The 26,078-nt window shown below is 41.6% G+C and overlaps 1 protein-coding gene across 4 annotated transcripts in view; it reads left to right on the top strand.

Annotated features, from left to right (window-relative positions):
* VPS16 (VPS16 core subunit of CORVET and HOPS complexes) overlaps window positions 1–26,078 on the top strand; it is a 521,592-nt gene that overhangs the window by 224,765 nt on the left and 270,749 nt on the right. For all 4 annotated transcript variants that reach the window (XR_012678248.1, XM_075179981.1, XM_075179978.1 and 1 more), the window contains exons 15-17: window positions 17,625–17,733; window positions 17,804–17,938; window positions 25,398–25,506. Coding sequence is in view for 3 of the 4 variants with exons in the window: in XM_075179981.1 (XP_075036082.1) it covers window positions 17,625–17,733; window positions 17,804–17,938; window positions 25,398–25,506 (353 nt within the window). In the remaining variant the exon portion in view is untranslated. The remainder of the gene's footprint in view (window positions 1–17,624; window positions 17,734–17,803; window positions 17,939–25,397; window positions 25,507–26,078) is intronic.

Consider the following 26,078-nt stretch of genomic DNA (forward strand, 5'->3'; position numbering starts at 1 on the left):
GTTTCAGGCACTCGGAAGTGGTGCGGTTTCACTGCTTCTCTACCTCTCCCCATGCTTTTTCCAGGATTGCCTTAGGTCTGCTTTCTAGGAGGTTGGTGCTTGCTGTCCATGATGTTACTTACCTGTCTCGCGGGATCTTTGACCACTTCCCACTCACGCTAACTATAGACCTACGTGCTCCTAGAGGCCAAATATTTTGGAAATGTAACATCTTCTGTCTAAGTATTTTGGAGGACGGCTCCTCTCTGGTATCCCAGTGGGAGGGATATTTTGACACCAATATGGCCACAATGGAGGACCCTGTTCTTTGGGATGCCTTCATAGCTTTTTTGAGGGTGTCCCTTATCTCCTTTAAAAGGGAGTCTCGATTTGAAGGGGGACAGTTTGGAGCAAGGGTTCTTGCATCTGGAGGAGATATATCTTACCTCTTGCTTGGTGGGTGATAAGCAGACCTGGTTGGTGGCACAGAGGGAGTGGTCAGAGTATCTTCTGGACAAGTCTAGGCATAAATTATTTTTTGTAAAACATGCTTGATATTTTGAGGCTGACAAGCTTGGCAGGTTTTTGGGTGTATTTGACTCTGACCTAGTAAAATATTTTGGAGTGATCTCCTTGCCCAGACAGAGTCCGGCTAGCAGAGAGTTTTTGGGCTCGGCTGTTGAGGAGATATACAATGCTATTTTTTCTTTTCATAATGGGCGGTCTCCGGGGCGTAGAAGTAGTCTCTATTGAGCTGTATAAGAAACATTTGGGGTTTTCATCCCCTGATTGCAGGATACATTTAATAGCCTGTATTCTGTGTCTTCCTCTATGTCTGAGGCCCTCATAGTTCTGATACCAAAGTCAGGGAAAGATCCCCTGTTGCCAGACTCTTACAGGCCCAAATTTCTGACTACGGATGTTAAAATTTTGGCAAAGATGCTTCTATTGAACACAAAGTGGAATCAAATTCTAAAGTGCTGCAGGAAACAACGCAAGATATTGACTATCTAAATAGGGAGTTGCAGTTTTACAAAGAGAAATCAGAAGATCTTGAAAACAGAGAATGCCGGAATAATCTTCTCATTCGTAATATTCCGGAGTCAGTGGACCATCAGCAATTAGAACCCTATCTGATTTGTTTATTTCAAAAATTAGTCCCTGAGCTCTCAGATCAAACCATATGCATTGAACGTGCACATAGGGCCTTGCGCCCCAAACCTAAAGACACAGAACCTCCCAGGGATGTTGTCCTAAAATTCCTGTCCTTTAAAACCAAAGAAAGCATAACTACAGCAAGCAGGAATTCTCCCTATATTCTATTTGAAGATTCCAGGGTTCAAATCTTCCAAGATCTGGCTCCGACCACAATCTTGAAGCGTAGGGAACTAAAGGACGTCACGAGAACTTTGCGAAAGCACGGATATAAATATAAATGGAGTTTTCTTTTTGCTTAATAATAGATGTAGGTGGTCGCCAGGTCACTATTAAGGATCCTGACGAAGGCAAAGACTTGCTACGTAAGCTCGATTTGGGCCGTCCGGCTCAAGATCCAATCTCCAGTCAATGACAGTAGCTCTGTATTTCCTTTGCTACTTGGTGACCATTCTTATTGTCAACATTCTAGAAAAAGAGAATGGGTCTTGGCGACCTCCTGGCAGCTTTGGCAGTTCCATAATCCATAATTTGTTTTACCGGACAAGTACCATTGGTTCGGGTACTCTCAACTGAAAGGAACTATTTGTAATTAACCTGCAAAGTTTGAGTTACAAATTATAATCGTTAAGTTTGTTATATAAATGTCATGTATAACATGTTGCTCATATATTAACATGCTATCTTTATTATTGAACGTTTAAATGTTTTCATGTTCTGCTTACATTCTGTTTTCCAAATGTTCCTTAAAGATTACTATCTACAATTGGGTGGCGGCCACGTCCCCTGGGCCTTCCTGATGTTCCACCCGATGTGAGAGTCAGAGTCCGTTCGACATTGTGTTCCTATTTACAGTTGGAACTTGGAGGCGTTGATGGGTTGCTCTCGGGACGCGGCCGCCCCTCAGTACCAGGGGTCGGTTGGAGACTTAAGGTTCCCTGGAATTATGGCTTATACATTGAGTCTTTAATATTACTTAAAATGTTTCTACATATACATTATTGTTATATTGAAATTTTCTATAAGGTTTTATACTTCGGTTTGTGTTACGTATTTCTGGGTGGGTTGGGCTAGGTTTGGCGTCCCGGCCTTGCACCCCATATAATTTGGGTTATAGGAATGTGTGTACAGGATAGTCCTCACAATCTCCCTGTTTACAACACCTAAACATTGGATACTTGAAACCCAACTCCTGAGCCCATTCGACCCGTCCTATTTGAGACTGTTTGAAATCCCACTTTTCCGTGGGCTCATCCTCAGTGATCACCTCTCTGCCCCACACTTTGTTGGGTGGGGTGGTCGATCACTAGTTACCCTCACCCCCTTACCGATACTCCCTTCTTACCCTTCCCCCTCCCCCCCCATTTTTTCCCCTTTTCTTTTCTCTCTGTTTCCTAAGCTCTGTTTGTCCCCCCTTGTCCCCTTCGTTTAACTTAGTACGTCCTTTAGTACTTCTGTAGTGCATCATGTCTTTGTCCTTTGTTTCTATCAATGTTAAAGGGCTTAACACACCACAAAAGAGGTCATTACTACACAGAACGGTGAAAGATTTGAAAGCTGATTTTGTACTCTCACAGGAGACCCATTTTAAACAGGGCGACCATCCCTCCTTGTCCTCGCGCAGATTCCTCACTGTGGAATTCGCCTCCCTGCCCGCCAAGAAGTGTGGAGTTGCCATAATGATTAGGAATTCCGTAACCTTTCAGCTTACAGCGTCTAGTCTAGATCGTGAGGGCTGCTTCATCTTTCTGGTGGGTCAGGTAGGACATCAAATTATTACTGTGGCGAACATTTATGCCCCCAACACAGGGCAGTCTAGTTTCTTTACCAAATTTTTTCTTGAGCTAAGTAAAGTACAGAGAGGTCTTGTCCTGATAGGTGGGGACTTTAATACTATTCTCTCAGAGGAACTGGACAGGTCAGGAAAGCGGCACATCCCCCCCACCTACTACCCAATCAAAGGCGTTGAATAAACACATGGCTGGGGCTGGTCTGTTTGACTCTTGGAGGGCCCATAATCCCTCCTCTCGTGACTATATCTTCTACTCGCGCCCACACAATTCTTACTCCAGAATTGACATGATTATGGGTTGTAGTAAAGTCATACAAGTTCTTACTCGCACTGACATCCTCCCCAACCCTTGGTCGGACCATTCAATAGTCACGGCTTCGTTTGATCTGTTGAATAAGTCTAAAAGCAGCTCATTCTGGAGATTAAACGAATCTCTGCTTAAACTGCCCGTGTTTAAGGAGCAGATAGGGTCTCATCTTCAAGAATAATTTGACCTTAATCTGACGTCTGACACTTCTCTTCCCACGATTTGGGAGGCACATAAATCAGTCATTAGAGGGGCCATCATCAAGTTTGCTTCTTTTCGTAAAAAAAACAACAAACTTTGAAACTAAATTCTCTTACTGCCCAATTGCAACAGCTCGAAAGTACCCACAAACAAAGTCACTCAAAACTAGTTTATAAGCAAATTCTCTCCATAAGAGGTGAAATCCAATCTTTGTTAGCGGAAAAGACCGAAAGAGCCCTTCACTGGCTCAATCAAAAATTTTATGAGAAAAGCAACAAATCTGACACTATGCTAGCAAACAAACTGAAAGCAAAACGGGCTGCTCAGGCAATCATGGCAATAAGAGACAAAAAGGGTATGCTGAACTATGACCCAAAAGTTATCAACGATTCTTTTTATAGTTATTATAAGTCTCTATATAATCTGAATACGGAGGGCACCCCTTTACCCCATCACCGTCTATTATCCAACAATTCCTAAAGACGTGTAATCTTCCAAAGCTAGACAAGAACATAGCTTCTAAACTGAATGAAGACATTAGTGAGGAGGAGATTAAAGCAGCTCTTAAATCCCAAAAGACTTCCAAAGCTCCCGGTCCTGATGGATTCACTACCTCATACAATAAAACTTTTAAGCACATTCGGTCTCCGCACCTACTTTCTATTTTCTATTCAATATTACGAGGGGAGCAATGTTATAGGGATACCACACGTTCCAATATTATAGTAATACCCAAGCCTAATAAGGATCCCACAGTTTGCGCTAACTATCGGCCCATTTCGCTGCTAAACACGGATATTAAGCTATTTGTCAAAATCCTGGCGAACAGGTTGAACAAGCATTTATCACAACTCATAGATCCAGATCAAGTTGGATTTGTTCCAAACAGACAAGCTTTGGACAACACCAAGAGAACTATAGACTTGATTTCCCATATAAACCAAATCAAACTCCCTTCTGTAATTTTAGCGTTAGACGCAGAAAAGGCCTTTGATAGGTTCTCCTGGCCATTTATGTTTCAAACCCTCCAATCCTTTGGATTCTTTGGTAACTTTCTTCAAGGTATCTAAGCTCTATATCATAATCCATCCTCCTTGGTGTCGACAAATGGCTTGAGCTCATCCGTGTTTGGCATTAATAATGGGACAAGACAAGGGTGCCCTCTCCCCTCTTATTTATGCACTATGCATTGAACCACTTGCTGTTTGGATCCGATTGAATCCAGATGTGAAGGGAATCCAGGTCAAAAGTGGACAATACAAGATTTCGTCTTACCCAGACTATTATATTTATTCCAGACCCTTCCGGTCAAAGTCCCTGATTCTTTTTTAAGTTCTATTCAATCTATTTGTGGTAAGTTTGTGTGGAATGGCAAGAGACCCAGGCGTAGTAAACTTTGCTTAACTAAATCTAAATATAATGGTGGCCTGGGCCTTCCCTTATTTGATAAATATAACCAAGCCACACAATTGACTCATATCATTTCTTGGCTCTCAGCGTTAGGACTCAAGAAATGGGTGGATATTGAAGAATTGTTGTCCCCAGATATAGGAGTGCGCTTCTTACCTTGGATCCCTAGGAGTGTCAGACCAGCCTCAGCCACTGCCACGCCCTCTATACGTTTTACATTGGAGGTATGGGACAAGTTGAACAAAAAATATGCACTGGCTCCCTACCCTTCGCCTCTCACCTAGCTGTGGAGACACCCTCGTTTCCCACAGGGCTGCAATAAGGCTTTTGCTTACCCATGCAGGAAAGCGGGGTTAGATCGATTTATTCACCAGATGGGTGAGCATGCACCACGTTCCTTCACAGACCTGAGTGAGAGACATGCTCTTCCATGCAATTTGTATTTTCACTATATGCAAATTAAAAGCTTTATACAAGCCCAGACACAATCATCTAAGTTGAGGCTGCCAACACCTTTTGAGAGGCATTGTATTTATAGCCCGGGTCGACGAGGCTATATATCGATTCAGTATAGCTCCCTCGTGTACTCCTCATCTCCTTCTATGGAACCGTTTGAGCAGGCGTGGGAACACGATCTTAGGATAACCCAGGATGAAGAGGGATGGTCGCTTATTCGTTAGAGGGTTTCGAGGTCGTCCATTAATACAGCTATCCGCGAAAATTCATATAAGATTTATACCAGATGGTACATGGTCCCTGAGAAGCTTCATTCTATCTTTCCCCATACCTCAGATCTTTGTTGGTGCAACTGTGGGGCGGTGGGCTCTTTCTTTCATATTTGGTGGGATTGCTTTCTGGTGTCTAGATTTTGGGATGATGTAATATCACTGGTTCGACAGGTCACCTCAATCAACGTGCCTAAGAATCCACTCTTGGTGCTTCTATATAAACCTATCAAAGGCATCACAAAGGCTTCGGATAAGCTTATCCGGCATATTTACAATGCAGCTAAGTTACAAATAGCTAGTGAGTGGAAGGTCTCACAACCTTCTAGAGAGGGTGTTATGAAAAGAACTTGGCACACTGCATCCATGGAATATGTGACTAGTCTCCTCCACAACACAGTTCCCACGTTCCACAAAGTGTGGGACCCTTGGTATAGCTTTAACAACAGTTCTATGCCAGGCCTCTTGTAAGCCTTATATGCTCTCCCTTCCTAATCCCTGTGACTATATCTCTTCTATTCTTTAAATGTTCCCTCTGTTCGCCTCTTCCCCCTTTATTTTTACTATCATACAGATATGTTGGGTTCTCAACTGAGGACGTACACCCAACTTGGATTGCTCCTCCCCCCTTATACCCCAATAAAAAATTAAAAATCACGGCAGTTTATGCTATCTACTTGTTATGTACAATGGTGCATGATTTGCCTTAGGACTTGAACAATTTTCTATTTCAACACTTATCATGCAGATCTTTAACCTCCTCCTGGAATGTACTTTGTCATGAAAAATAGCTTTATATGTTTTCTGTTTGTTTTTCTGCATTTTTTATTTTTCTTATATGTGTTATTATACTTTGTATTCCTGGTACTTGGATAATGTTTTAAACATGTACTGTTGTACTTTATATACACCTGCTGCTATAAATAAAAAGTAAAAAAAAAAAAATTTGCCAAAGATTTTGGCCCTCCGGCTGAATCGAGTTATCAGCAAGATTGTCCAACCTGATCAAACTGGTTTTATGCTGGTTAAATAAATGGCCTTTTATTTGCGTAGGCTTTTTTGTTGCCTACATTTGGAACACCTGGCGGATGACAAGATGGTGGTGGTGTCATTTAGTCCTTTGATTCTGTGGAGTGTATGTACCTGTGGGTGGTGGTGTCAAAATATGGATTTGGACCTGTGTTTTAGGTGAGATGAGTTTACCTCTGTGCTATGGTTTTTGTTTGTATGAACAAGTTAGTTTCTCACGATTTTGCTTTAGGCAGGGTTTCCTCCCTGTCTCTTACTCTTTTTTTCCCTGGCCATTAAACCGTTAGCATGTGTCATTAGGGTGCATCTGGACTTCGGTGGGTTAAGGGTGGGTCTCAGGAAGGATGCCATCATTTTATATGCTGACGATATATTGCTGTTTTTATCGCATACTCACTACTCTTTTCCTGCAACCCTACAGATAATGTCTTTGTTATGTAGTCTGGGCTACTGGTGAATTGAGATAAGTCTTGCATATCTCCACTCATGGGATCCTGCTCGACTAACCCAGCTCTTTAGTTCCCCCTGCAGTGGACACCCAGGTTCAAGTACCTGGGTATTTGGATTTCCAATGACATGGGTTGCTAAATTGAATATAATATTCAACCGAAGATTGATTGTTATTAGCTTTTAATTATAAATTATTTGTGGGTCAGTGAGTGAGAGTGATGGTAGTAATCAGCGAGAAGTAGGACTAAACATAAGAATACAGAACTAGGGAAGCAGCCCAAGAGGTACAGAGGGTGATGGAATAATAGAAGGAGAACAGAAGGAAAGTGAGCCCCTGTTTGTGAGAGCTTGAATTCTAAAGAAAAGGGGAAGACACAAATAGAGTGGTACGAACCTTGGGAGAAAGCGGAGACAAAAGAGTTAGGAGGAAGGCTAATAAACTTGAATAATGAAATGAGTCTTAAGGGCACGCTTGAAGCCTTTGATAGTAGAGGCTAACCTGATGGAGTGTGGAAGGTAGCTCACAGCTGGGGAGCAGTCCGGGCAAAGTCCAGGAGGCAGGATTGGGGAGAGGTGATCAGTGAAGTAGGGAGGCGGCGGTCATTGGCAGAGCGGATGGGGCGGCGTGGAGTGTAGGTAGAGATAAAGTTGGAAAAGTGGGGGGAGGGTTGATTGAGAGCTTTGAAAGTGACGGTGAGGAGTTTAAATTTTATTCTGTAGGCCATGGTGAGCCAATGTAGGGACTGATGGAGGGGGACAACAGAGAGAGTGTGGCAGGAGAGAAAAATGAGGCGGGCAGCAACATTGAGGATGATGGATTTAAGGGTTTATAAACATATTCCGGTTTTGATTTGGTGGAGCATTTTTAATCAGTGGGGTCCTATTTTTACGTAATTGTTTGTTCGTCTTTCAAATCATTATCATGTTTATATCCCCATCTATTCTCATCCTTTTTCCATTTTGATTGGGATTGTATTTTTGTTGGTACATACTCCATATCATGGTTATAATGGGATTTTTTGGAATTTGTTTGGTTGGTATGATTATCCCTATAGTTATTTTTATAGTCATTTAAATCCCAAAATTGTTCTCTTTTATTTCTATAACTGATTGTTCAATTTTTTCACGTTTACTCTGTTAACTTTGATGGCCAAAAAACCTGCACAACGCACTTTTGACCTACTTGGAGGAACGCTAGCAAGTAAAATGAAAAGTACTAGTAGACAGATACAAGTGGAAATTGCGCGTTTGGTGTGCAACCTCATGTTGGGCTATCAAGGAAGATTTGTACCCGGATACAGTTATAACGCCAGCAAACCACTGGTAGATACCATCATACACATTTCGGCATACACAGATGTAGCATGGTAGTATGGGAGGACAATATTTTATGCTTAAATCATACATGACTTCTACTCCTATACCCAGCTCAAATATGGAACAGTTCAGTGGAAGTCCATCACAAATGGATAATAGCGTAGTGTATGAAGAAAAGGTGTTACCTTCACTTTTTTTTGAGGTCTGGGGTGGGTACTACTGAACATGCTCGGCCCTTTATTTAAACTTCTTGGGGATATTGTTACATGGACCTCATAAGTAGTTTCAAAAATGTTTAAAATTTAAATCTTTGCTCACGACAATATGGCTGTGAAAAGTCGCTGCCCGGATGGTCGGTCTTTTGTTAATCGTATAAAACATGACTAGTGTGTACGCATTAATCGTCTGAGCGATCAGACTTTCGGTCGAAGATAAATTCGTTGTAGATAACATGTCGGTCGGAAAATTCTCCAGTGTGTACCTAGGAATTAAAAAAAGCAGACTTGCGCAGAAGATGCCCACATATTTATTAATAAAACATGCATAAAATAATTGCAATATAAAGACACATAAACATATAAATGTATTTATGTATATTATGGCACATAAGCTATAAGCAAACAAAGTTCTTTATCTCATGATATCTCTACAAATGCATACATGTAAAGAGACTGCAGATCTCTTAATAAACCATATACTTTACTGCATGTATTATTTAAATAATTACAATCCTCCTTTGGAATAACCAAGTAATCAATTGTAATTACATATATAGCTCTTTCCGAATGACCAATAAAAACCTATAAGTAAGCAGCGTCCAATTAGTGCTTCTATAGAACCAGGGGATCCAAATGGCTCCACAGGTTAATGATATCTGTGCCAGCAATAAAAGTCACTTAATTCAAACAGCACTCTTAAATATAGACAGGGCTGGCAAGAGGAATTCAGGGCCCCTGTACAACAAATTCATGGGGCCCCCCTTATAGTCGAGTGTGCTTAAAAAAAATTGCGCCGCTTTGCAGAGGCCCAAAATTTTTCGGAGGTGTGCTCATGCATTTGGGTGCGTGGCAAATGCGACATTGGGGCGTGGCTAACACATCAAATTCACTAGGCTCTGAATTCGCCGGAGCGTCACATGTCCAAGCACTCCTGACTTTCAGGACATCTAGCACCACAGTGTAGTATAGAATGCAGTGTGTACAAAAAGAGTTCAGTCTTGGCCTGCACCTTACATTGGGCACAACACTGACCAAAAATTGCCATTGTCGCTACTAGAATCACAACATTTCACATACTGTCCTGCTCTCTCCTACCTGTTCTTCTCACTTTCACCACTTGTGGCTGCAGGTTTCTTTAGTTGCGCCTTGTATGGATCCTGGAATGTTGGGGGCCCTATTTGGAAAAAAATGGCTACATTTAGATGATTCCAAACAACCCTGGCGTTAAATCAATACCACCCTCGATTAATAATTAGGCCTTCCTCCAGCTCCAACATTACAATAATGTGCTCTTCATCATCGCCATGCCTTATGATCACACTGCGCCCTCCATGCTGCTTTTGCCCCCTTCACCTGGCTCCCCTTTATCACACTATACTATGCTGCTCCCCCCCCTTTTCAATCCCACTGTGCCATGCCCCCCCCTTTTGAACCCCACTGTGTCATGCTGCCCCCGTTTTTTAACCCCTCTGTGTCATGCTGCCTCCCCCTGTTTTTAACCTGTCTGTGCCATGCCCCACCTCATTTATTAACCCCTCTGTGCCATGCCCCCTCGTTTTATAACCCCTCTGTGCCATGCCCCCCGTTTTTAACCCCTCTGTATCATGCTGCCCCCCCCAGTTTTTTAACCCCTCTGTGATATGTCCCCCCTCATTTTTTAACCCCTCTGCCATGCTGCCCCCCTGTTTTTTAACCCCTCTGTGCCATGCTGCCCCTCTGTTTTTTAACCCCACTGTGCCATGCTGCCCCGTTTTTTAACCCCACTGTGCCATGCCCCTCCCTGTTTTTTAACCCCACTGTCATGTTGCCCCCCCCCCATTTTTAACCCCTCTGTGCCATGCCCACCCCCCCCCCGGTTTTTATTCCCTCTGTCATGCTGCCCCCACATTTTTTAACCCCTCTGTTTCATGCCCCCCCTCGTTTTTTAACCCCTCTGTGCCATGCTTCCCCCTCCCCCCCCCGTTTTCCTCCCTTTACTTACCTTTTCCTTTTCTTTGTCTCTTATTTCTTGGTCCTCTCTGCACCATTCAGTTTGAATGCTGGGCGTGACATGACTACACGCCCGGCATTCAGTCTGAATGGAGCAGAGAGGAGGGATGCCGGCACCGCGATCACGTGAGTATGTTTATTTTTTTTAACTACCCTGCTCCCCCTACCAACGACCGAGGCCCCCCCCTGCGACCAAAAAAAAAAACCAACCCAAAAAATTTAGTTTTGAAAAAAAAATTGGTCGGCGCGGGGGCCCTGGCATGCCCGGGCCGGGGTAATTGGTACCCGCTCCCCCCCCCTCTCGGCGGCCCTGAATATAGAAGATAAGTCTATGACTAGCAATGTGAATCACTTCATTCAAACGGCATTTCCTCCGTGTTTCAAGCATATGAGGTAACACTTGCCTTTGTGTCCACAGCAGCAGCTAATGAATCTGTTTAGCCAGCGATATAGTATGACATGTAATGCTTACCCGCCTAGAGGGAAACAGAAAGATATCATATGCCTTCTTATCGCATAAGCGGCTCTTGAATCCAGGTTGTGTTTCTGTGTGGTATGCACCAGCAAGTCCGTCCGGAGTAGGAATCAGATATACTGAAGAATGGTTCCTTTTTGTAACGGGATACCAATAGCACCTCTAAGGACATAGAATGTAGTGATCCTCGCGGTCAATGAGGCTAGAATAAAACAAGCATTTAGTGGAAAGAAGTTTTTGCAACGCATTTCGTCTGTCCAAGCAGACTTTCTCGAGCAGTGTAGCTGACTCTCCTGTCAGTATCTTTTTATAGAGAAATATTCATTATCTTAATTGGAGCCATATGTCGGATGAAATAGCAAACCGCTAAACCTGTATGGTAATAGGTTGAGCCAAAACCTTTCAACCATTTCTTGATAATGACAAAATTAAAAATGCATATATATAAAAATATGTGCATATTGTGAGTACCAGACATGTATAGCACATATAAACACATATGTATGATAATAAAAAATATATATAAAAAAAAAAACAACAAATAAATATAAATATAAAAATAATAATAACAGTACTGATCGTTATATAAAAACTTCGCAACAGATGTAGCCAATAGTTACAAGTCTGAAGATACCCGTGTTACTGAGAAGTGCAGAAATTCACCTGTATAGAGCTTCCTATATATGTTATTTTCTACATATGGTAGATATGAGTACTCATGATCCAAAAAAGTTTGAACTTATCATACATCAGTAGGCATATAAATTTATCACCATGTAAATAGATCTTCATAAAAATATGTGTATAGATGATTTAACTCACATAATTACAGGCACGTGAAAACTCCTTTATCTGTATAGACATATAGATATAAATGAAAGAAAATGGGTATAAGGAATATGCACAAAAATGTGCTTTATTCAATACAGAAAACACCAGCAATTAGTAATCTACATACCCATAATAGAATCCAATCCCGATTCCTCTAAGTTAGTTTCAATTATAAATGCCAATCATTAAACTCCATTGTTTCGTTTAAGCCCTCTGGATACATAGTTTGCAATTTGAACATCCATGAGATTTCTCCTCTACAAAGTCTCTTGTATCTATCTCTCTTTTTATTAATTATTAGTGTTAAGAAAGGAAACAAAATCAGACGCCAACTGTGCACCTCCATCCCAAATAATAAGCAAATCATCTATATATCGGCCATAGAGCACCAGGTTCGCTCCGAATGGGCCTGCCCCAAATGAGGCGATCCTCCATCGCCCTCATGTAAATGTTGGCGAAGCTCGGAGCAAACCTGGTGCCCATGGCCGTCCCCAGTGTCTGTAAATAATAATTGGAGTCAAATAAAAAATAATTGTGAGTCAATATGAACATAATCGCATCTATAATAAAGTCGAGCTGTCTCCCAGAGATCCCTCCATGACCCAACAGTGCTTCTCTTACTGCTTGGGTACCCTTCAAATGGGGAATATGGGTGTAGAGCGCCTGCACATCCAGGGTGAGAAATCCCAAACCAGGGCGCCAGGTTAAATTTTGTACAAGATTCAACATATGCATCGTATCACAAATATATGATCTCTGGGAGACAACACAGCTCTTTAAAAAATAATTAACATAGTGTGACAAATTAGAAGTCAAGGACCCTATACCCGAAGTAATAGGACGTCCCGGTGGTGCAGTGAGTGATTTATGGATTTTCGGTAAATAATAAAAAACTGCTGTAATAGGGTGCTGAATATAGAGAAAATTATAAATATCCTTAGTTATCACACTCTCGGCTAGTCCCCATTCTAACATATCACGGAATTCTTTTAGATATTTATCAGTAGGCTCTCTATCAAGAATAGAGTAAAATTTGATATCCTTCAGCTGTCTAAGAGCTTCTCCAACATAGTCTTCTTTATTTAAAATAACCACCCCTCCTCCCTTGTCTGCTGGTTTAATGATCAGTGATAAATCATTTTGTAAGGTAATAAGTGCTTTCCTTTCTTGTAATGACAAATTATTTTATTTATTTCTCTCTTGGAAGTTCTGCTGCATAATACCACAATAGCAACCCAAGGGGTTTGCTAGTTTTTGGGGTTGAGACATTTGATTTGACATTGAGGGGAAGAGATAGATACAAGAGACTTTGTAGAGGAGAAGTCTCATGGGTGTTCAAATTGCAAACTATTTATCCAGAGGGCTTAAAACGAAACAATGGAGTTTAATGATAGGCATTTATAATTGAAACTAACTTAGAGGAATCGGGATTGGATTCTATTATGGGTATGTAGATTACTAATTGCTGGTGTTTTCTGTATTGAATAAAGCACATTTTTGTGCAAAATCCTTATACCCCTTTTCTTTCATTTATATCTATATGTCTATACAGATAAAGGAGTTTTCACGTGCCTGTAATTATGTGTGTTAAATCATCTATACACATATTTTTTATTAAGATCTATTTACATGGTGGTAAATTTATATGCCTACTGAAAGTTCAAACTTTTTTGGATCATGAGTATTCATATCTACCATATGTAGAAAGTAACATATATATATATATATATATATATATATATATATATATATATATATATATATATATATATATATATATATATATAAAAGAAGCTCTATACAGGTGAATTGCTGCACTTCTCAGTAACACGGGTATCTTCAGACTTGTAACTATTGGCTATATCTGTAGCGAAGTTTTTATATAACGATCAGTGCTGTTATTGTTATTTTTATTTTCATTTTTTTTTTTATATATATATTTTTTATTATACATATGTGTTTATATGTGCTATACATGTCTGGTACTCACAATATGCACATATTTATATATATATATATATATATATATATATATATATATATATATATACATTTTTAATTTTGTCATTATCAAGAAATGGTTGAAAGGTTTTAGCTCCACCTATTACTATACAGGTTTAGCTGTTTGCTATTTCATCTGACATATGGCTCCAATTAAGATATTGAGGATATTTCTCTATAAAAAGATACTGACAGGAGAGTCAGCTACACTGCTTGAGAAAGTTTGCTTGGACAGACGAAACGCGTCGCAAAAACTTTCTTTCCACTAAGTGCTTGTTTTATTCTAGCCTCTATGACCGCGAGGATGACTACATTCTAAGTCCTTAGAGGCACTATTGGTATCCCGCTACAAAGAGGAACCTTTCTTCAGTATATCTGATTCCTAGTCCGGACGGATTTGCTGGTGCGCACCACACAGAAACACAGCCTGGATTCAAGAGCCGCTTATTCGGTGAGAAGGCATATGATATCTTTCTGGTTCCCTAGAGCGGGTAAGCATTACATGTCATACTATATCGCTGGCTAAACAGATTCTTCAGCTGCTGCTGTGGACACAAAGGCAAGTGTTACCTCATATGCTTGAAACACGGAGGAGATGCCGTTTAAATGAAGTGATTCACATTGCTAGTCATTGACTTATCTTCTATATTCAAGAATGCTGTTTGAATTAAGTGACTTTTATTGCTGGCACATATATCATTAACCTGTGGAGACATTCCCTGGCTCTATAGAAGCACTAATTGGATGCTGCTTACTTCTAGGTTTTTATTGGTCATTCAGAAAGAGCTATATATGTGATTACAAGTGATTACTTGGTTATTCCAAAGAATGATTGTAATTATTTGAATAATACATGCAGTAAAGTATATGGTTTATTAAGAGATCTGCAGTCTCTTTATATGTATGCATTTGTAGAGATATCATGAGATAAAGAACTTTGTTTGCTTATAGCTTATGAGCCATAATATACATATATACATTTATATGTTTGTGTCTTTATATTGCAATTATTTTATGCATGTTTTATTAATAAATATATGGGCATCTTCTGCGCAAGTCTGCTTTTTTTAATTCCTTGTATGTTTAACAGAGGGTCTGCACTACCTCTATTGAGTTGCTGCATTTGATGCCTAGTATTTATAAGTTGTTAATAACCCATAAGCGCCAGAGTCTGCAGAATACCAGTGTGTACCTAGCCTTAAACCACCTTATCATCTGCAAGCTCTTTTCCACCACTTTAACCTCTCTGCACTCTAACTCCAGCAATCCTCATCATACCTGCAGAAAGCTCAGTTCTAATACTTTTCATCAATTTTCCACATCCCTACAATAACTTCTCTCCCTAATATGTATATTATTCTGTCCTGATTCAGCAGTACCACACCTTAATCAAACCCTAGTAACAGCCCTTGATCAAATGGCTACAGCTACTCTTTCCTCTTGGTGCAGACAACATTCACGCAAAATAAAACGACATTGGCAAAAATGTAATACTTCTTACGACTACCTCAAATATACTAACTACCACTTCTGGAACATTAGTATTGACCTGTAAGTTTCCCTGTTTGGAAAGCTAAACAACATATGGAATTTATCTAAGATTATATTGTTTTAGGAACATTTTTTTTTTTTTTAATCCCATAATATTTTTCACTCAGATGTGTAAGTGTTTCATTTTTAAGTAAGAGGTTGAAGAATGTTGCACAATAAATCGATTTGCATATACTTTTTTGTTCAACAATTGGTAGTGCTCATTTGTACAAAGTCAATTGGAAAGAAATTTGGGCCTCAATATTTATTACTTGTGCAGAAGTGGTAACTAGTATAATTGGTATGCCAATGCTTTGGTGTGCTCTCATGTGCCTTAACATTTTTGATTCTGTTACTTGCCTCTAGTTGTGGCTAAATATATTCAGTGTTTGTGGTATGTGCTCAGTGCTCTGTGCTGCTACACTGGTACTAGCTATATTTAAGGGAGAGAAACAAGGTGACTCAAAGGAAGTGACACTGGCTCTGTCACTTGCAGCGAAACCTTCAAAAGGTTCTGTTTTAGTCTGACTCTTTATCAAAGCATATGCCTCCTCCATACCTTCCAACATTTCAAAAGGCAAAATCTAGACAAAATTAAGCCACTCCCATGATCCATGTAACATTGACCTACGATGTAAATTTGCTGTCTGTAGTGGAGTATTACTTTTAAATTAATACATTTAGAAGTAGTATGTTTGCTGTTCTTTAGGTGACTTTTGCCAAAGCATATTTTTGGCTTGCTTGAATCTATCCATAAGGAAATCTTCCATATGAAGAAGTTTTTGCACCGAGAGAGATGTATGGCACTAAACAAACACTGCACATCTGCCAGGTAACACCATCCCCACCGAGAAGTATGTTATTGGTAGCTTCATGTTATTAGATGCACTACAGTGGCAAAACTGTCAGTTTTGTCAAGATTGATGAGAAGATGAATGGGGGCAGCACCGTGGCTAAGTGGTTATTACTTCTGCCTCACAGCACTGGGGTCATGAGTTCAACTCCCGACAATGGCCTTATCTGTGTGAAGTTTGTATGTTCTCCCTGTGTTTGCGTGGGTTTCCTCCGGGTGCTCCGGTTTCCTCACACACTCCAAAAGAACATAATAGTAGGTTAATTAGCTGCTTACAAAATTGACCCTAGACACACACACACACACTCTCTCTCTCTCTCTCTCTCTCTCTCTCTCTCTCTCTCTCTCTCTCTCTCTCTCTCTCTCAATTTAGACTGTAAGCTCCAATGGGGCTGATGTGAGTGAGTGCTCTGTACAGCGCTGCAGAATCAGTGGCGCTATATATATATATATATATATATATATAGTGATGATGATGATGGTGCACATTACAGAGACTTACTGGTCAAAAATCTGCTAGAATTTGGCACAAAGCGCAAAATAGTGAAGTTTGTCTTTCAACAGGGCATTAATCCAAATAACACTACAAGCAGGGCCACCATCAGGGGGGTACTGTTGTACCGGGCCCAGGCACACCAGGGGGCCTGGTACAACAGCGCAACATATACTTACCCGGCTGGTCTCCGCTACTGTGTCTTCAGCCTGGCACCGTGACAGCCAGACACCAGGATGCGATCGTAGGGGTGGAGGAATCATTCCCCCTGCGATCATGTGATCTGTCACAGGCAGTAGCGGAGACCAGCGGCGGGCCCCCAGGTAAGTATATGTTGCCGTTGCTCATGGGGGGGCGTGCCCGGGGGACACGGGGGGGCCCGTACTGGGCATGATTATTTCTGAAGGCGGCCCTGACTACAAGAGTAACAACTGAGTGGTTTCAGATTAAGAAAATGCATGTCCGTAAGTGGCTCCATCCTGCCAATCTAAAATCTGTGCCAAGATCTCAAACTTGCTGCCCTTTGCTTTTCCCCTAACTATCCTCAGTTTAGCAATTTTGCAAGAAGGAATGGACAAATATTGCTGAATCTCAGTGCTTAAAGTTACTTGAGACTTATCCAGAAATACTGCTGGCTGTAAAGAGGTTCAACTGTGTATTTACTAGGGTGAATGATTTATTATTAAATTATGATAGGAGTTTTGTTTTGTTTCAAGACGCTGTATATAACATGCAGTATAAATACATTTATATTCTTACTCAAACCGTCTTTTATTTACTTGACTTGATTATTTTTCTTTGCTTCACACAAAAAAAGCATATTGAGCATTAATGTGTCTTCTCTTTTTTCTCTTTCTCAATTTATCCAGATTAGTTTTACGAAGACTTTATCCTCTTGCTGTTAAAATTTGTGAACATTTAAAGCTCCCCGACTTTCAAGGAGTCAGTCGTACTTTAGCTCATTGGGCATGTTACAAGGTAACCCATTTTCTTACTTTTCTTTGTTAATTTTTTTCTTTCTGTATTTAAAAAGCATTCTTTTATCCAGGTTCAGCAGAAAGATAAATCTGATGAAGAAGTAGCTCAGGCCATCAATCAGAAACTCGGTGACACCACAGGGATTTCATATGCAGAGATTGCATCAAAGGCATGTGACTGTGGGAGAACAGAATTGGCAATTAAAGTAAGTATACTAAGAATACTTGATGGGCTATAAATAAAATGTTAAAAATTTGAGAGGAATAACTTTTATATGCAAAAGTTCTAGTTTAGGTAAATAGTTCTTTACTATTGGTCTCTGGACTATTGTGTTAAATCTTTAATCCATTGGCAACATTTAATATGCTATTAACACAGGATATAAACCTAGAATAAATGTAAAGAACAGATAGGAACTAACAAATGATGATCTTAGATGAATCAAAAGGAGACAGGAGTACCATGGCTTCCAAACTTAGTGCAAGCTTGTTTTCCATGGCGAACAGAAACTCCCAAGAGCATAGGTTGTCAATATATTTCGTGATCAGTGGCAATGAAGCTCTGAAAGTTCTCAGTGTATGAGACAGAATTTTTCATTCACTAACAATTGTATTTATGTGCAACATTTTCACTTACTTATAGTCAGTGGTGGTCATTAATTCGGCTGTCAGAATGCCGACAAAACTTTGAGTGATGTAAAAGTAGCGATTACTATAAGGCCGACTGTCACTCACCGGACTTCTAGACCTAGAATCAGGCCACTCGCCCCTCTGCCGGCGCCTGTGCTGTGCCGCAGCCGTCCACCATCTTGGCTATGCTTCTGAGCATGTGCAGACTAGGAGAGTCCTTTATAACCTTTCCCTGTTTGGTATTGGTTATCCATTAGCCTTTTCCCTATTTAAAGCACCTCTGACCTCTCCTTGATTGTCTGTTCTTGATTCTCACTTCCCTGTGACAGCTGTGTACTCTTTTCCTGTGGTTTCTGTTACTCTCAGCGATCCGACACCTTCGCACTGGTTCCTGACTACTTACCGCTGCCTCCCGCTGAATGCTGTAGTTACCGCTGCTTCTCACCTATTGGCCGGATGCTTCTTAGCCACAACCGTGGTAAAGCTTCTCACCTATTGGCCGGATACTTCTTAGCCACAACCGTGGTAAAGCTTCTCACCTGTTGGCCGGATACTTCTCAGCCACATCCGTGGTAAAACCTGCCTCCCGCTGAATACTGTAGTGACCGCTGCTTCTCACCTGTTGGCCAGATACTTCTCAGCCACATCCTTGGTAAAACCTGCCTCCCGCTGAATGCTGTAGTGATCTCTGCTTCTCACCAGTTGGCCGGATACTTCTCAGCCACATCCGTGGTAAAACCTGCCTCCCGCTGAATGCTGTAGTGACCGCTGCTTCTCACCTGTTGGCCGGATACTTCTCAGCCACATCCGTGGTAAAACCTACCTTTCCCTGAACACTGTAGTGTGCGCTATTTCTTACCTGTTAGCTGGCTATCTCTCAAGCTCATCGGTGGAAAACCTACCTCTGGCTGATATCCATAGCGTGTGCTATATCTCACCAGTTGGGAAGACACATCATAGCTACATCTGTGATAACCCAATGTCTGACTGATCATCCTAAGCATCTGTTACAGTTCATCTCCTGGCCGGACAGCTGCTAGCTACAACTGTCCTATATATTTGCTCTTCTGAGTATTCTCGCACATGTACTAGTTTTCTATTCTCTACAGCTAAGCTGTATTCCGTTGCTCTGCTGCACTCTCATGAGGGCCGCGACATGTGCAGTGATGCCGCAAAAACCCAAACCCTCTTGCGGGGGTCGCTGGAGAAGACCAGCCACTGTGTTAGACTCCGCGCCTCGAGAGTAGTGATAACAACTAGCAGAACTCTGGGTCAAGAACTCTAGTGACCGTGACAGAAAGAACAGACCATGAAGGACCCAAGTACCTTCAGCTAAAGATCTGCTGCAACACCTGGTGGGATGGGTGGAGCAACAAGATGCTACAGTGTTTTCAATCCTTAGTATCTCTGGTGAATTCCCTACAAGTTACTACCTCACCTCCCACCGATCCTTTTTCGGTAGCGTCTCAGTCTACTGAACAATCTCCAGTGTCTATATCTTCCTCTCTTCATCTACCTGCGCACTCTAAATTTGATGGAGACCCAAAGACCTGCAGAGGATTCCTCAATCAGTGCTCCATTCACTTTGAACCTCTAACTGCAAAATTTTCCTACCCTACGTTCCAAAGTAGCATACATTATCTCGCTAGTTTCTGGGCAGGCTATGGCATGGGCTTCTCCCCTTTGTGAAAAAGATGATCCCCTTTTAAATGATTGTTCTGCCTTTCTGGCCACCTTCCGAAGAATCTTTGAACCTGGACGTGTTACCTCAGTGGCCTGAAGTATTCTCAGACTACGACAGGGTCCTTGTACTGTTGCTCAATATGTAATTCTGTTGCGCAAGTTTTCTTCTGAACTTCAGTGGAATAACAAGGCTCTTGTAGCAGCATTCTGGCAAGGACTTTCAGATAAAATTAAAGATTGTATTAGCTTCTCAGGAGCTACCTACATCTCTGGACACTTTGATATCTCTATGTAATCGTGTGGATATGAGATTTCCGAGAAAGAAAGAATCTTCTTTATACCCATCTGGTCGTGTGCTATCTCGATCTCGTCACTCTCCACCAGCGGAACCTATGGAGTTGGGCCGTTCTAAATTAACACCTGAGGAACGGGAAAGACGCCTGAAGAATAAATTATGCATCTATTGTGCATATCCTAGTCATGTATTAAATTCCTGTCCCAGAAGTTCGGGAAACGCAAAACCCTAACTTGTTCCAGAGAGGTCAGGTTGGGGTCTTTGCAACCCTCTCTAAGTACTTTTCATTCTAAGAGCTGTTCATTCCCAGTTACTATCTTTACTCCGACTTGTTCCTTCACATCACAGGCCCTGTTGGATTCTGGAGCCACTGGAAATTTTATTTCTCAATCCCTAGTTACTGAGTGGTCTTTAGCTGTTGTGCCTCTAGAAAAACCATTGCTCTCACCGCTATTGATTGTTAACGGATTCCCAATGGCCTTATTAATAAATGTACCACTACCCTGTCTCTCCAAGTAGGAGTTCTCCATCAGGAACAAATTTCTCTATTGGTTCTCCTAGCCACCACTAGCCCCCTTGTTCTGGGTCTCCCTTGGCTGCAACTTCATTTACTTAAAATAGATTGGAAGTTTCCTCAAGTTTTGTCTTTGGGTCCAGCCTGTTGTCACAAATGTTTATCTCAGGATTTACCAGTCAGGATAGTCAAGTCCTTTTCTAATCTTCTTCCACCTGGTCTGCCTCCGCAATATACCTCTCGCGGATGTATTTGACAAGAAATGTTCCCAACAACTTCCTCCTCATCAGATCTGGGATTGTCCCGTTGATCTTCAACCTGGTAAAATTCCACCCAGCTGTCAGGTGTACCCTCTTTCCCTACCTGAGACACAGGCAATGTCAGATTACATTAAAGAAAATCTTCAACAAGGATTTATCAGTCCTTCTTCCTCTCCTGCTGAAGCTGGGTTTTTTTTTGTCAAAAAGAAAGGTGGCACATTAAGACCCTGTATAAATTATTGTGGCTTAAATGCTATAACTATAAAAAATTGATATCCTATTCCGTTGATTACAGAACTATTTGATTGTATCTGAGACTCCCAGATATTCACCAAACTAGACTTGCGTGGTGCATATAACCTTATCAGAATCAAAGCTGGAGATGAATGGAAGACAGCTTTTAACAACCGCGATGGACACTATGAATATCTGGTTATGCCATTTGGGCTATGCAATGCCCCAGCTGTCTTCCAAGGGTTTGTAAATGAGATCTTTCGGGACTTGCTTTATGTGTGCGTGGTTGTCTATCGGGATGACATCCTGATTTGTTCCCAAGATTTGTCCAATATTCGACAACATGTTGCAGTGGTCCTGACTAGATTACGAAAGAATCAGTTGTTTTGCAAGTTGGAGAAGTGCTCCTTTGAACCCCCCAAATTCAGTTTTTGGGGTATATAGTGTCTGGAGTAGGTTTAAAGATGGATCTGGAGAAAGTAAGAGCTGTTCTGCATTGGCCTCTGCCTATATGCCTCAAAGCACTCCAACGCTTTTTGGGCTTCGCCAATTACTACCGGCGATTCATACAAGGATTCTCATCCATCGTTGCACCCATAGTTTCTCTTACTCGTAAAGGTGCTAATCCTAAGCAATGGCCTCCTGAGGCAATCCAAGCTTTCCAGTTCCTCAAAGAAGCTTTTTCTACAGCGCCCATTCTTCGGCAACCCAATATTGCTCTCCCTTTTTGTTTCTTGAGGTAGACGCCTCCAACATTGGCATTGGAGCAGTGCTTGCCCAAAAATCCGCTCAGAAGAAACTCCATCCATGCGATTTTTATTCTCAAAGTCTTCTACCTGCAGAGAAAAATTACACCATCGGATCATAAGAACCTCTTCCTATTCCTTTCAAACCATGGTACCATATAAGTATGGATTTTGTCACCGATCCTCCACCTAGCAGAAAGTTCAACACCATTTGGGTAGTGGTAGATTAGGTTCTCTAAAATGGCTCATTTTGTACTCCTGGTGGGACTACCCTCCTCTCCCACATTAGCAAACCACTTTATTAAAGAGTTTTTTCATATTCACAACATTGGCATTGGAGCAGTGCTTGCCCAAAAATCCGCTCAGAAGAAACTCCATCCATGCGATTTTTATTCTCGAAGTCTTCTACCTGCAGAGAAAAATTACACCATCGGAGATAAAGAGTTGTTTGCTATTAAAGTTGCCTTGGAGGAGTGGAGATATCTGTTAGAGGGAGCTCATCATCCTATAACTATATTTACGGATCATAAGAACTTGCTCTATTTACAGTCTGCTCACTGTATGAATCCACGGCAAGCCAGATGGTCGTTGTTCTTCTCTCGTTTCGACCTTATTATCACCTTCAAACCTGCTCTTAAAAACAAAAAAGCCGAAGCGCTTTCTCGAGCCTTCACTTCTGTCTCGGATTCTGAAGATCTACAAGAACGTCCTATATTGGATCCCAAAAGTGTGATTTTAGCTGTCTCCTCCTCTACCACCCCGCCTCTTGGAAATACTTTTTTGTACCTCCTCAGCTTCGGAAGAAGATTCTTGCCTGGCATCATTCCTCTCGTTTCTCTGGTCATGTTGGTGTTCGGATGACTTTGGAGATTATTTCTCAAAATTATTGGTGGCCTGCCATCAGGAGGGACGTTAAAGAGTATATCTCTGTGTGTGACATCTGTACTCAATGTAAATCCTCCCACCAAGCTCCAGCCGGTCTTTTGAAACCTCTTCCTATTCCTTTCAAACCATGGTCCCATATAAGTATGGATTTTGTCACCGATCCTCCACCTAGCAGAAAGTTCAACACCATTTGGGTAGTGGTAGATTAGTTTCTCTAAAATGGCTCATTTTGTACTCCTGGTGGGACTACCCTCCTCTCCCACATTAGCAAACCACTTTATTAAAGAGTTTTTTCATATTCACGGATGCCCCTCTGAGATCGTATCGGACAGAGGTGTTCAGTTTGTATCCAGGTTCTGGCGTGCTCTATGCAACATTCTAGGGATTCGTCTTTGTCTCTCCTCCTCATACCATCCTCAGTCAAATGGCCAGACTGAGAGAGTTAATCAGGACCTCGAGACTATCTTCTCCCTTGGGCCGAGTTCGCTCATGACAACTCCTATCACGAATCATCGGCTAAAACTCCACTTTTTCTGGTATATGGTCACCATTCTTCTCTCCCTGAATTTCCTGCTCTTCCACCTACTCAGGTCCCTGCAGTTAATACTCTACACCATAGATTCTCTTCTATTTGGGCTCAAGCCCGGTCAGCTCTCAAGAAGGCATCTTCCAGATACAAATTATTTGCCGATAGGAAAAGGCGAGCCATTCCTGCTTTAAAAGTAGGAGACCGTGTGTGGTTGTCTACCAAGAACATCCGGTTAAAAGTTCCCTGCATGAAATTGGCTCCAAGATTTATTGGGCCATACAAGATTCTACAAGTAATAAATCTGGTATGCTTCAATTTGCAACTTCCTCAAAATCCTTGTATCTCTAATTCATTTCACTGCTCAAACCTCTCATTATCAACCGTTTTTCTATTATTTCCTCAAAATCTCCCATTCAACTTCAACAGGAGAAGGAATTTGAGATTACGCATATTCTTGATTCAAAAAAGACCAGAGGAGGTGTTCGATATTTAGTCCACTGGAAAGGATTTGGTCCTGAAGAGCGTTCCTGGATCCGTGCTGAGAACATCAATGCCCCTACACTCTTGAAGAAAATTTACACCAAGTTTCCTGGTAAACCCGGATCTAAGTGTTTTGTGTTCACCTTTAAAGGGGGGGGGGGGTACTGTCACTCGCCAGACTTCTAGACCTAGAATCAGCCACTCGCCCCTCTGCCGGCGCCTGTGCTGCGCCGCGGCCGTCCGCCATCTTGACTATGCTTCTGCGCATGTGCAGACTAGGAGAGTCCTTTATAACCTTTCCCTGTTTGGTATTGGCTATCCATTAGCCTTTTCCCTATTTAAAGCACCTCTGACCTCTCCTTGATTGTCTGTTCTTGATTCTCACTTCCTTGTGACAGCTGTGTACTCTGTTCCTGTGGTTTGTTACTCTGAGCGCTCCTACACCTTTGCACTGGTTCCTGACTACTTACCGCTGCTTCTCACCTGTTGGCTGGATACTTCTCAGCCACATCCGTGGTAAAACTTGCCTTCCGCTGAATGCTGTAGTGACCGCTGCTTCTCATCTGTTGGCCGGATACTTCTCAACCACATCCGTGGTAAATCCTGCCTCCCGCTGAATGCTGTAGTGATCGCGGCTTCTCATATGTTGGCCGGATACTTCTCAGCCACATCCGTGGAAAAACCTGCCTTTCGCTGAACACTGTAGTGTCTGCTATTTCTTACCTGTTAGCTGGCTATCTCTCAAGCTCATCGGTGGAGAACCTACCTCTGTGCTATATCTCACCAGTTGGGAAGACACCTCATAGCTACATCTGTGATAACCCAGTGTCTGACTGATCATCCTAAGCATCTGTTAAATTTCATCTCCTGGCCGGACAGCTGCTAGCTACAACTGTCCTATATATTTGCTCTTCTGAGTATCCTCGCACATCTTCTAGTTGTCTATTTTCTACATCTAAGCTGTATTCTGTTGCTCTGCTGCACTCTCTTGAGGGCAGCGACCTGCGCAGTGACGCCGCAAAAACACAAACCCTCTTGCGGTGGTCCTTGGAGAAGACCAGCCGCTGTGTTAGACTCTGCGCCTCGAGATAGTGATAACAACTAGCAGAACTCTGAGTCAAGAACTCTAGTGACCGTGACACCGACAAGCAGTAAAAATAGACTTACCATATAACAGACATCCAGTATTTCCCCCACACTTAATTGCCTTCACATGTAAAATGCGACTTTGAGAAATCTCTCCAGCAAGAAATTACGTCAGTTCTAATGGCCAGGGTGAGATTGCCGGTTTTAAAGCAGCAATGGGCGGACCCGCCGCCTGGATTACATTATACCTTGTGGTTTATACCTCTACTACCCCTCTCCCCAGTGTTTAAAAGTAACAATTTATGGTTCATTTATCATTTCAGCTCTTAGAGTACGAATCAAAGTCAGAGGATCAAGTACCATTGCTTTTGAAGATGAAGAGGAGCAATCTTGCTCTTGGCAAAGCTATTGAAAGTGGAGACACTGACCTTGGTAAGTGAGCTAACAAAATCTGGGGCCTTAGGAATAAAAAACAACACCCTATCCTGTATACCCTCACAAAAATACCCATCCTAACTATTTAGTCCAAAATGTTAATTAATAAATGCCCAAACTTAAAACATGACAATATAAAATGCACATGCATACCGTTTGTAAATGAAAAAGTTATTTCCATTTTAATAGAGGGGTTAAGAACTTTCTAAGTACTGGACTGTAAGACTAAAGGTCAATTTGCTGGATATATGGCATTTGAACCAAATGGACCATAAAGGTCACAGTTATCATGGTTCACCAATTGTTTATGTCTAGATTGACATCTGGAAAATGCTGACCAGATGTTGTTTGGCCTCCACTGTTTTTTGGCTAATATACATTATGATTTACCGCCAATTAGATCATTTTAACTGGTTAGCAAGTTCTCAGCATGTATGGATACTGATCAGCCACAACATTAAACCCACCTGCCTAATATTGTGTAGGTCCCCTTCATGCTGCCAAAATACTTCTGACCCATCGTGGCATGGACTCTGAAGGTGTCCTTCTGTCAAGATGTTAGCAGCAGA

This window comes from Mixophyes fleayi, chromosome 7 (assembly GCF_038048845.1).
Source record: "Mixophyes fleayi isolate aMixFle1 chromosome 7, aMixFle1.hap1, whole genome shotgun sequence".
NCBI lineage: Eukaryota > Metazoa > Chordata > Amphibia > Anura > Limnodynastidae > Mixophyes > Mixophyes fleayi.